At 42.0% G+C, this 13,511-nt stretch overlaps 1 protein-coding gene across 1 annotated transcript in view; it reads left to right on the forward strand.

Moving 5' to 3' along the window:
• The first annotated feature begins 12,162 nt into the window (after positions 1 to 12,162).
• Positions 12,163 to 13,511, forward strand: part of LOC104689211 (mannose receptor C-type 1) — a 58,671-nt gene continuing 57,322 nt past the window's right edge. The window contains exon 1 of the mRNA XM_010399247.4: positions 12,163 to 12,725. Within this exon, the coding sequence (XP_010397549.3) occupies positions 12,665 to 12,725 (61 nt within the window). The 5' untranslated portion in view covers positions 12,163 to 12,664. The remainder of the gene's footprint in view (positions 12,726 to 13,511) is intronic.

Consider the following 13,511-nt stretch of genomic DNA (forward strand, 5'->3'; position numbering starts at 1 on the left):
CCTTATAGCAAGCATGCTCAGAAATACTAATGGTTAATCATAAATATAATTAATTTCCTATAGACACATACATGCAGCCTTTTTCTCTCTGCCTTCTCTCTCTCTCTTTCTCAATGTTTCCAGTCTGTGGATTGTCCTTCCCCATAATGCAGGTGTCTTATGGAGCCTTTTACCTTGTTTTCTGAAATGCAGACAGTCCTGATCTTTAACCTCTGAAGTACTGTGTCTCTCATCACTGGTTCAGTCACACAATTGCTGTTACTGGGCTTTGTATTTTTCATGTTTCTGCAATATCCCTTTGGCCTATTGGGTATTCTTTACACAGCACCTTGCCATTAACTTTGGATCATTGCTTTCTTATTCACTTTATTTTCGCTTCATCGATGGTGCAGTTTTACCAAGGGAATTGGCCAGATTTCAACCCAGGAAAGGAGCAGCTCTGTTCTTGGGGATCAAAGTTTGGTTCCAAGTTGTTTAGTGACACATGCTGATAGTTCCACCCTACTTGCTAATTTTATTCATTGCAGGATTCAGAAACACAATTACTGCAGTATGTGTGGCAAGTCCATCATAAAATTTTATGAGTAGTTTGCCATACATTGTGTGGTGCTTTTGACATTCACAGAAGCATAGAATGGTCTGGGTCCAACCCTTAAGATTATCTAGTTCCGAACCGCCTGTCATGGACAGGGACACCTTCCACTTCCTCAGAACCACGTTCAGCCTAGCCTTGAACACTTCCAGGGATGGGTCATCCACAACTTCCCTGGACAACCTGTTCTTAACTGTTGTTATTACACTGCAATACAGTTTCACATGTAGCTGGCAGTCAGGTAAAAACAGTGTTGACCTCCTGCATATGCAATTTTATTTTTATAATGTTCTACTGCTGCATTAAGGGATATGATCTCCTGGCTTATCACTGCCAGACCAGTTTTTATCAGCAACCCTACTGCATGTTCCACAACAGTGAATCCTGTAGGCTTAAAAATCTTTCTTATCAACAAAGTCAGAAAAAAGTCTCCCTTTCATGATTCCCTCTTAAGCCCTGGGATCCTTCAGGCCAGCTGTAGCATTGTCTACATATTCACAGAATATTGGAGCCTGCCTTGTGCACTAAGTTTACTGGAATATCAAAGTTGTCTATTTCTTCTATTTCTACTGGAGTTACAAAGTTCTGGACTGTCCTTTGGAAAATAAAGGACTTGGTCCCTGAGGTACATTAGTCTTGGGTTAATTTCTATTAAGAATAATAATCAGTTTGGCGTTAGATCAGTATCTGCAGCACAAGCCTGAAGAGATTGTATTTCATTTGAGAAAGTTGGTAAGAAAGGGTCTTTGCCTTCTTTGATAGGAGAATGCTGTATTCAGGTATTGATACAGATGTCACCTTCTAGAATATGCTTTGTATGGATAGTAATCTTTCCCTCACCGATTTTTCAGTCTTTCAGTGATTGTGCCTCCCAATGCAAAACTGTAAGGGATGTTGAGCTGTTAAGTGGATCTTGACTGCAGATTCAGTCTGTCATATTTACCCAGAAACACTTTATCTGAATTTCTCAGCTAAACCAGACTTGACAAGCTATCCAGAGCTTGTTACAGGTATTCAGTCTTTTTTATTTGTAATACTTGTTTGTCTTGCAGAGATAAACGGAAGAGGCAGCTGTTGAAGGTACCTCTGGCAAAACATGGAATATAGTAGTCAATATTTTTGGGTAATGTTCTACTCTGGAATAGCAATGACAAGCAAGAGACCATCATGAAATGCTTTTAATCCCTATTCTTAGTGCTTTACTGCCAAACATGGCTTCATTTTGATTGAGCATGACAAGTGGGGCAGGGTCTCAAGGAATTGAAAAAGGTGGAGAGATTGAAAGAAAAAAAAGTGAGAACTTGAGGTGAATAATGCAATTAGGAGAGTCAAAGATGTCTTCGTGCAAATAAATGATTCTTTAATAATAAAGCTTTGTTTCTAGGAGGACACATGCTTTGTATAGAGAGGATTCATCCATAGAAACCCTCAATTTCTGTAAATCAAGAAGTATTGTAAGTCTGTGTCAAAAGTAACTACTTTATGTTATAAAACATGGAAAGTAAACCAGGGCTTTGAGTGAAATTACATGTTCTGTAATTTCAAGGGATTTACAGAAGTTTTCTGCTTTGGGTGCAATAGTTAAATACCTCACCCAGGAGAATTATTAAAACAACCAAAATTTAAGGATGTAGAAGGCAAGCCTCTTTGGACCATGTTCTGACTCCCATGGCACGCGTTACATTGAGCACTTAATGTTCACCTTCAGTTGCTTACATTTGCACTGATTAGTTTGTAGGGAGAATCAGGTTTTAAGATTTATGAAGCTCTTCAGCTTTCTTTCCCCCCCTATACCCCTGTTTGCTGTTTGCCACTTGGGTCTCAGCCTTAAAAGTGTAAAGGAAGCACGGGATGTGTATGTGGAGCATGTTTTACTATATCCTGCTTCACTTCCTGTGTGACATTTGCTGATTTGGTTTCCTGTGAAAACTGATGGATCAGCTCACTTCTGGCCATAGATAACAGGCAGGAAGAGCTGCCAGGACTCCTAAGAAGAATAGTCCATTAAAATCCTGCATGCAGAACAGAGCTGAAGTGAGTATTTTTATTTTAGGAAGAAAAAGCAAATGGCATGTTTTGATACTGCAGAAGGAAGCTGTTCTCAGAAATGCAGATATTTTGAGTTGTTCAGGATTTCAAACCCATTACTCTACAGAAAGCTTAGATAAGGTGACAATGTCAGAATGAAACACAGAGAGGATGAAGCTGTTGTCTCACTGCTGTCTGGGTTGCTTGGCAGGCTGCCACAGTGGGGCTGCCTGAGCAGCTATGCACTGTACTGGGGGAAATACCAAATAGCACAATTGCTGCTGTACCTTCAGAAACAGACTCTAAGATTCTCTTGTACTGAACTGAATGCTGCAGATATCTAATTTCTGGGATTGCTGGTGGAGGTAACCTAACTTGGGTTTAAATGTGAATAGCATAGTTAGCTACTAGTCCGTGAAAAATCAGTTTGTTTTATCTAAGGACTCTCACAGTGCTTGAAATAACAGAAGTGATTTGAAGTATTTAAAAGCTTCTTATATGAAATAGTGGAGATGGAAAATTGTAGAAAAGATAGTGACAAAACAAATCTCAAAAAAGGCAAATACCTACCCTGTCATGAAACTGTTCTTAACCTATCAGAGAAATTATTTCCATTTGTGTTTTTTTTCTTGTTTAACTGCCATTCAATCAGTCTCGCAACTTCACATTCAGGATTAACCTAACATCTATGATTGATATTTTTAAAGTTATTATTATGCCTAACTCCCACTGAAAAGAGGCATCAAAATAAATCAGCCACAACTGTGGCTGATCTCTTGCTGCTAGCCGAGGCTCTCCCAAACTCTCTCTGGTTTGGGATTATTATGCCTTTCCTCTAGGTGCCTTTTACAGGACACTCTTTCCCTGTTATGTTTTGAGGTTTTAATTTGTTCAGGGTTTGGTTTGGTTTTACTTTTTACTTTTTTTTTTAACTTACATAAGAAATGTTCATCTATGGAAATACCAACAGAAGTTGGAGTCCAGGTCACCCATAGACAACTTGTATCTGTATGAAAACAGGAGATGAAGCTCTCGTGGCAACAGGACTGCTGCTATCTGGTCAGGGTGGAGGTACAGGACTATTTTGTAGGGGAGATGGGGAGAGAGTATGAGGCTCCTCAGCCCTGTAGTGCTGTCAATATCCATATGCGTGAGGGCTGACCCACACTGCTGGTGCAAAAAAGGGGTATACTCACAGAAAATACTGTGAAAGTACTGTACCCTGAATAGTTTTCTTGGACAGGACATTTTTCTGCTAGGACCCAGGTGCTGCTGCCTTTTGTTTTGGTCTTTGATGTGGTTTTCAGGCCCACCTGGCTCCCTGCTCTTCTGAGGAAAGCTTTCATGATTGTACTTAGTCATCCCATCTGCAAACAAGTTTTATCGTGATGTAACTATCTCACCTAGGAGTCGTCATCGTCTTGCAAGGATTAAAAGACCTACTCAGGACACTACATCAGCATGTCTAAAACCAGAGAAATGGGGCACAGGTGACTGTGCCATGTACCATGCACATGCAGAGAAACGGAGTCTGAGTCCCTTACTTAGCTGCTTCTGGCCTGAGTCATTTCAGTACTGGTTCACCCAGCACTTTTCAGGTGGCAGGTTCTTCGGGGTGGTATAGTGCTGTTCATGTATTTAACATGTTGCTACATATTTTATTAACTTTGGAGCTCTTGTCAAACTTCTTAAAATTCAAGGCAAGACTGTTGAATTTCACAGAAATTATTATCTACAGACTTAGACTCACCCCTTTTATGTTATCAAAACTTCAAAAGGGGAAGAGAGCAATTTAAACTTCTGTTTTCTCTTTATGGTTGTTCCACTAAGGCCTCGTGCAGGAGACACTGCATCAAGAAGAGGTGGTGAAATCTTCATCTCTTGGAGCCAAGCTGCCCTGAAGTTCAGTTACAGATGAGCAGATGGAAGAAAAAGTGAAAAGGTTCATTATTGCCACTCCAGCAGGCTCCTGAGATCCAGAGAAGGATTAAGGATTAGTAAATATGCTTTACACCAGTCCTGTCTTTGTGTTTCAGCATGTGCGAAGGCAACACCCCTGCACTCAGCACTCAGCAACACCCCAGCTCTCCCTCCCCCCCAGCAGGCCTGCTCCCTCTATCAGAGCTGCTCCCACACACCGGGTAGTACCAGTCTCCCTCCCTCTACCCCTGTCTCACAGGTCACCCTCCTTCACACATACCCCTTTAGGTTACAATCTATAAATTTGTTACATGGCCTTTATTTCACTGGAAGTAGGCTGGGGGGGAGAACAGTTTTGAGATTATCTCAGCTACTTTTTGTCTTATAAATTTCATTATATTGAGTACTCAATATACATTTCACCCTATATGCTTCTCTAGCAAGTGGAGGGAGGTAGTAACTACATCCTTGTAAGGGTGAGTGAAACATGGGATCACGAGGTTGGGTACCTGGAGCTGGCTTTATGCCCAGCTGTGGGTGTTCGTGGGTGACGCTGCAGTGACAGGACTCGTGCTGCAGGTCTGAAATGCGCTGTGGGAAGCATCCCTGGCTCTGCAGGGGCCCGGGCCAGTGCAGCCTGCTGTGGTCTGGGGAGTCACCGCTGCTTGTGAAGCCAGAACGACAATCACTCTTCAAACAAACCTGATGAGCTGCATCTGAACGCATAAACAAATTTGGACTAAAGGAAACAACATTATTTAGTGACTAAACAATAGCAAACTAAAAAAATCATTGTCAGTCTTGGTCATAGGAGTGACAAAGCCAGCACGTTTACGAGCAAAACAGAAGGTGAGCTGTAGTGGGACGGGGGCCATCTCATGGTGCTGGAGCTGGCCTAAAGGGAAGTCACTCAGTGGGATGCTCAGTCTCTTCTGACACAGACAGCATTGAGGCATGGAAACTCTATCCTGTTTTGCAGGAAATATTGTCAAAATAAAAATCCTGTTGTTGAAATTAGAATAAAATATAAACATGATCTTTGAAATAAAATTTAATTTGCCCCCCTACTATATTGAAGCTTCGATAATGTATACTCAATAACTGTTTAGTTTACATAATGCTTCATAGTATTTCAGTCTTTGCTGAATTAATTTTCTGAAAAAACTTTTTTAATTCTGCAAAAAATGGTTAAAAAATGTTTTAACAGTGTAAGCTTAAAGAATTTTTGAATCAGACAGAAGGTTTGAACATTAAATCAGATAGGAAACTGCAGTTCTCAGTGCCTTTACTGAAATTAGGTATATTTCCATTCAAAAATGTAATATTCTACCCATGGGTAAACCCTATACCATGGGTGACATTTCATAAATTTGGGGCTAGCAGTAATTTTTAAAAATTATCTGACTGACATCAGGGATACTATAATCTGTTTTAAAAATACATGCTGTTTAAAATTAATATTATTGCTTAATTTCATATTTCTTTGGGAAATTGCACTGAAACCTCTTTCCTTTCTTATGTCCTGTGTGGTATTTTGCTACTGCAACCATCATGAATGAGTATTCAGGATGGCATAGATTTACTGGCATGCTCATCATTGTAGACTTTTATTTACAGTACAGGGTATTAAAACATTGCTCAACAACATCTCAACATAAGATTTGCCAAAAGAATCATTTAAAGATTTCTCGGTATCCTCTTAATACTTACAGGGATGCCATAGTTTCCTATTCCAGAGACACAGGATCAAATCTGTGGTTAAGGAGTGTGGCCTATGATTGCATCCAAAATTTGATTATTTGAAGTAAAGTTAAAAAAAGTCCAGCCAAAAAAACTGTAAGTAATCCTCTTCTCTGGTAACAAAGCCAACCCAGACTCTCTACCTGGCATTTACCCATTGATCCCTTAACTGCCTTCTTGGGAGTTTCTTCTTAAATGCTTTCTCCTACTGATTTATTTCTGTCCTAAAGGAGAATAGTTCTTGAAGGAACCCTGTGCTCCTGCCATGGCTATATTTTGAGTTGATAATGACAATGGATATGAAGACTGTTGTTTCTGAATTAACCTGGATTTTCTTTGGCACATGTATTTTGATAGGGCAAGTAGAAAGTACAAATCAGCTCTGTATCTTTTCCTATCATCTGATACTTTTTCCTGTTATGTATCATCTTTTGCCACACATTTCTTAAAATAACTATTTCTCTTCATCCTTTATTAAATACTGTTTCATATATTTACTGCCATACTTCTTCTACATCTCCTGTTAACCATGATAAATAACTGGAAATGAACATACAGCTCAAAGGTGGTAACTGTTATAAGTAGGCTATGGGTTTGTATTAAAGTGTGTCCTGCTCTACTCCCACTGAGTTCCAAATTTTAGATACTAGAAATTTTTATTTCACTGGAAGAGTGGTTAGGCATGGGTATAAATTGGCCAAGGAGGTGATGGAATCACTGCCTCTGGAAGAGTTCAAGAGATGTCTGGATGTTGGGGATTTGGTTTAGGGGAGATTATAGCGGTGTTACTTTGATTGTTGGACTTGATGGTCTTGAAGGTCTCTTCCAAACTTGATGATTCTCTGTGATTATTAAGCTCGGAGAAATCTTACAGACCACAGGTGTACTCATAAAGTTATGACCAGGATTAAAGATGTGTATTCATTTTGTTAAGAGAAGTAGTCTTATCAAAAGGCTTATTGTACCTAGATAAATAAGAAATGGCAATCCAGTAATTGTCTGTTGTGTAGATAACAGAGCCATGGATCCCACTGCTCTGGGTGTGTACAGCTCTTTGCCATGTAGAACACTGTAATTAAAGCAAAATTCCCACAGTGTTAGTTAGGAGTGATTTATTACTACAGAATGAGAAAGAAAGTGGAATAGACCACGAAGATCAACAAATGCTTCCACAGTAGAACTCCCTTTCTGCCTTCTGGCTGCAGGGGATTTGTAGCATGGATTTAATGTAATTTAAAAAAGGTATTTTTAAAAAAAGAAATAGACGTAGGGTGTCACAATAAAGGCTTGAGGTGTTATCTTGAGGAAAAAAAAGTCGTTCTGATTTAATATTTATTCTTTTGTACTGCTTAGCACAATGATGTTCAGGAATTCAGGCCCAGGCTCAACTTAAGTAAGACCAAGCATAAGAGTATGACACCTAAATTGGTCCTCTATTTCTTGCTCCTCCTTTGCTCTGTCCACTGACAGCAAAGGGAGGTTAGGATGACTGTACTGCTGTTTTAGGATGTGTAGGGGCTGAATACATTTGTGTATTTAGAGGAGCTTTTCTTCTGGTGGGATTTCAAGTAATTACAGAGCAATGAATTTAATTTCTTGGCAGTGTATTACTGCATTATTTTTCCTTTTGTTTTCTCACCAGTGGGCACAATTTGTTGTTGAGATAATGGTACTGTCAAACCAGTGCTGGACTGTGTCCTACTTACGTGTTATTTTGTTTGCTGTTCCTATTAGCTGTGTTGTGTGCTTGCAGAAATCAACAAGATGAGCTTAAGCCTTGCAAAGCAAAAGATGAGATGAAAAAATGCTGAAAGTGTTCATAACCCTTCTTTCTACTAGCTCCTGTATGGAAGAAATGTGTCTGCTTCAGCTTTAGCTACACTTGAAATAAACTGTGGTGGCTGTTGATCCACACCCAGCATTCACAGGTTTGTGTCCTTGCTCTTTTAGTTCATACACAACAGTGCTGTAATTTTTCCTCAACTTGATAGATACATTTAGTCTGACAGTCATTGAAAATTCTTTGAGAAAATTCAAGATTTCTGTCCGTTTTCTGTGATTTTCCTCTTAGCTTTTAACTCCTTTTGACTCTGAAAGATTCTGGTTTAAATGAACAAAAATTCTCTCACTCCTAAATACTAATTAGAATGTACAGAATGGTAAAGTTCTTGAAATTATCTTAATAAATAATGTTTTAGTCTGTGTCTGTTGTAGTTTGACCCCAGCTGGCAGCTCAACCCCACACAGCTGCTTGCTCACTCTCCTGCAGCAGGATGGGGGAGAGAACAGCAGGGTGAAAGTGAGAAAACTTGAGGGTGAAATAAAGACGTTTTAATAAGAAAAGCAAAAAGCTGCATGTACCAAATGAAAAAAGGAATTATTTCATTACATTCCGGTGGCAGACAGGTGTTCAGCTAATTCCCAAGGAAATCAGAGCCTTGGGAAGACAGACACCATTACTCTGAATGTCTGCCCTCCCTTCTCATTCCCCCAGCTTTTATGGCTGAGCATGACATCATAGAGTGTGGAATACCTCTTTGGTCCATTGGGATCAACTGTCCTGGCTGTGTGCCCTCCCAGCTTCTTGCCCACCCTAGCCTGCTCACTGATGGGGTAGCATGAGAAGCAGAAAAGGCTTTGAGGCTGTGCAAAACTGTTCACTAATAACTAAAACATCCCTGTATTATCAACACTGTTTTGGTCATAAACCCAAGACATATCACCATCTCAGCTGCTACAAAGAAAATTAACTCCATCCCAGTCAAAACCAGTACAATGTCTAACTTTAATTATCTCTTTGCAACAGTACAATCTTCTAGAAAGCTCTCTTTCCAAAATCATTCAGTAGTGTGAGAATGTTTAAATACTTTATTTAAATACTCCAGGATGACTAATGAAATACAGAAAGGGTTTTAGGCTTCCATTGCAGGTAACCCACTGCAGCACCCGTGCAAATATTAGTAATGTGTAGATAACTATGGAACACCATCTGAGAGATACAGGCTCCCACATGAAACATCACAAAACATCTTGGATGCAAATGTAAAAGCATGGGTAGTAATCAATTTGTTTTTCTTCCACACATGCAATACAGGCATATTATGTTTCAGGTCTGGATATGATTTCATTTAGGACTGAACTTCCCATTTTCCACTTGGCTGTAAAAGTCAAGGGGCACTGTGGCCTCAGGATTTCAGAGTGTTTTGCCAGGAAGAATGACCGGTTGCAAGAACTGGATGTGCCAGAAGAAGAGAGGGTGTAACCTGTCTCAGAGGAATTCAAGCCCTTCTGTTCTGTGTAAATGTCAGCTGGCTTTCTACCCACGGGAGAGATGAAAACATATGTCTATCTAGGACATGTACCCTGTCATTAGTTATTTAGCAGATTGAGCTTTTGGTAACTTTTTGCCTACAAATCACTACAGCCTGAGACTTTTCTGACCCCTTTTGTCTCAAAAGAGAGAAAATCTTTCCTTCCCTTTGACTGTATCAGATCAGAATATACGAGTCATGTATTTGCATGATGAAAGAGGAAGACAGATCCAGATATAATTAGTGATGAGTGTGCTGCAGATGAGACACAGAGCATACGTGAATAAGCTCATCAAAACCTGTGCTGCTCTAGACAGGGGCTTTGTGTAGGCATAAGTATACACACATAGACATATATATGTATGGATCACACATGTCTGTGTCAAAATGGCTTTGGACGGGTACTATCTCCAGTATCTCCAGTGAGTGTTAAGGGACAATGAGAAAAAGGCAGCTTTCAGATCAGGAAGGGAGGCTGGAATACTTCTCTTGGAAGTAGCTCTTCTGAAGTCTCATTTTGGTTGGAAGAGACCTTGGGAAGTCATCTAGCATGACCGCCTCTCTAAAGAAGGGCTGAGTTGGATCAAGTTGCTCAGCAGCTTGGCCAGTTCAGTTTTGAGAAACTCCAAGAATAGCCTAATACAGTTTCTTCTGTCACTTCAGAGTACAGCTCATTCCTGGTACAGCCACTGACAGCCAAAGAGTTATCACTACTCTTCTCCTTAATTCCCTTTTTCTGCCTATTTGTGCAACACATATATTCAAGTTACACGCAGCCTTTGCTGCACATAACCATCACATAAGCAATCTCTACAAAACCATGTAAAGACTTTGGTGGCAGTTTTATCTGCTTACATTGAGACTGAACACTGAGACTGAAGTGTCTCCCTTCTCTGTTTATCTTGAGCCAAAAGAATACCACAAATGCCCAAAATTTCAGTGCTGGTCTTAGAAATAGCAGTGTTCTGTTAGGGCAGCAGCATTGTTGAGTCTTCTGACTTGTTCCTTTTAGCACTGGATGTTTTCCTGGGCTTTTGGGTTTTGCACATAATTAGGGAAAAATATCTGCCATACACTACAGCAAGAGATTAAGTTTCCCACATGACAATTCATCAACACAACAATACAGAACATTGCTGATTATGGCTGAAATACTTCCCACCTCCTGTCCCTGGGCCAGGCTGTTCCTGACCTTTATGTGGTTATACAGATGTTGAGAGAAATTATGAACCACTTCCTCTTTACTCCCCTTATGTAGCCCCCAAGAGGACCCAACACAGCTGAAGTGCCTGTCTGGAATCCTTTCCAGTATTTAAAGGAATTTCGTTGACTTCAAATGAGCTTGGTTTTCATCTCCATTGTTTCTTCTCCTCTTACAATAGTGTCAAAGTACCTTCATACTCTGCTCCGCCTCTTTCCATACTAATCTCATATTGGTGTTTCCCTGCATGTGCTGTACTTTTCCACCCAGAACTTCCATCAAGGAGGCTTTTGAAGATTTTTTAATACTTATCAGAGATTTCCAAGTGCATGACAGCACAGGGACAGCTGCTGCATGACAGTTCTTCATACACATGGTAGGTTTGTTGCTTTGCAGATTCATAGAATTATAGAATCTTAAAGTTGGAAAAGACTCTTAGATCATTGAGTCCAACCATTAATCCAGCACTTCCAAGCCTACCAATAAATCATGCCTCTAAGCACCACATCTCCACATCTTTAAATGCTTCCAGGGATGGTTATTCAACCATTTCCATGGGCAGCCTGTTGCAGTGCTTGACTACTCTTTCAGGAAAGAAATTTTTCCTAATATCCAGTCTAAACCTTCCCTGGTGCAACTTCAGACCACTTCCTCTTGTCCTGTCACTTGTCACCTGGGAGAAGAGATTGACCCCCACCTCACCACGACCTCCTTTCAGGGTGTTGTAGAGAGCAATAAGGTGCCCCCTGATCCTCATGTATGCCCCATCAAAATACCCAGTAAGTCCTAGATGTTCTAAAGGCCTCTCTATGTAAAACAACAGTAAGACTGATGTTTTCAATCCATTTGGGACTCTTCAGACTGTATATGGATAGTGATCTCGAAGAAATAATATGCTGCTCTCCACAAAAATCACATGGGGAAGGTCTTGTATCCAGCATAGCAAGAAGCTGTAATAACCTGAAGGCAGACTGTACTCTAAAAACACCTTTTCAGAAAGACCATTTAATTCCAGGCAGGTGCTTCATCTTGTGAAACCCAGCTAGCAGGCAAGGTTCTGTCTTACACTGATTCACGAGCAAGATTTGAGTCCTGTTAATAGCAGATAGAGCTATCACTGTCAGTAGAATATACAAACAAACAAATCGGCTGAAGTTCATTTATTGGAGCTCAGCAATGCCTCTTAGGGCATTAAGCTCCCTCGTCCTCTCGGGCTCCTCCTTGGCAGCCCCGAGCCCCGGCCGCGCCCCGCTCCCGGCGGAGCGACCTGCTCGCGCCTGGGGGAGGAGTGATGGGGACGGGGGCGCAACCCAGATCCCGGGTTCCCAAAAGTAGGTCTCTGCTCCTTCTGCAGTCCTTGCTCTGGGGAGCAACCTGCTCGTTCGAGCAGGGGTTTTCTCTGAGACTTGGGTTTCTTACCCCTCATCCTTCGCCTTTCCTTATCCTAGAAGGAAAGGAGAGGGATGTCCTCCTCCCTCGCAGCGGGTTTGGTTAATTTTCTTGGAAGACAAACCACTGACCCAGATGCAACGCTGACAGAGTCGCTTGGGGGATAAAAGAAAAAAACAAACACCACGCACAACGGCAACAACAAAAAAAGCAGCGCTCCTCTCAGCTATCACCGCTTTATCACCTGCACATGCCTGAAGGAGGCTCTTTCCTCCGCTACGGGAAAAAAAATCAGCTTAGGAAAGCAAAGTTTGAACAGCGAATTCCTGTTATTTCAAAACGCCCCATGTGACAGGATATTTCCTTATCATTTGGAGCGCAGAGTTTTCCCCTGATCCACCAGCCCTTCACAAGTGCGGAGGACCTGCCCGGCGGGACGCCCTCTCCTCTGAGCCGCGGGGCGCCACGGGCGGAGCCGCGGCCATGGCTCCCTCCCTGCTCCTGCTTCTCCTCGGGCTTCTCCCCCGGGTTTTTCCGCTGCTGGGTAAGTGCCCGCAGGGGCTGTGCGGGGTGAGGCGAGCCGAAAAATGAGGGATCACGGCAGGCACAGAGCCGAGTCTGACCTGGGGCTTACGGGGGGCGTGGGGAAAGAGCGCAGGTGAAGCCCAGGACCATTTTAACCCTCACTGCGGCGGGCGCGCTGATGGAGGCGGCTTCCCGCATCCAGAGGTGCCCGGTGGGCAAAGCTGCCCGGCAGGGCGGACTTTTGGGTACCCATGGCGCTGTGGGTGCCGAACAGGGCTGTCACTGGCGCTGCCTCAGTTTCCCCCACTGCTCTGCTAGGTCCCCGATTGATTTAATACCATCACCTAGCTTTCCCTCAGAGACCTGCTCACGCAGAGGTTTGCGGACGTGCCTGGTACTGGGGCTCTGCCTGCCCTCCTCTTTGATGGGCCCTGCTTTTGGCAGATGGCTTTCATGGGGGGATTTCAAGGTAGCTGAGGTGCTGGTATGGATAGAGGTGTGGAAATGGGGAAGTTGTGTTGCTCGGTGATACCTGGAGTTTGTACCCACTTGCTCTGAGACTTACCATGATTTCCAGCTCACAACTGTTTTTCAGTGAAAGTTTTTCACCTGACCTTCCTGAAAACCTCTCAGCATCCTCTGCTCTCTAGATTAAGATCTACTGATGCAAAACTTCACAACACTGCCTTGTAACCTTTCTTCATTTATGTAATTAGCAACAATAAGTTTAGGCTGACTGGTAAGCAAGAGTCTGTAGAGAAGACAGTCATCCTACCTGCTTGCTGCCTCCTTGCTCCCTCCTCTT

The sequence above is a fragment of the Corvus cornix genome, chromosome 2 (assembly GCF_000738735.6).
Source record: "Corvus cornix cornix isolate S_Up_H32 chromosome 2, ASM73873v5, whole genome shotgun sequence".
Classification (NCBI taxonomy): Eukaryota; Metazoa; Chordata; class Aves; order Passeriformes; family Corvidae; genus Corvus; species Corvus cornix.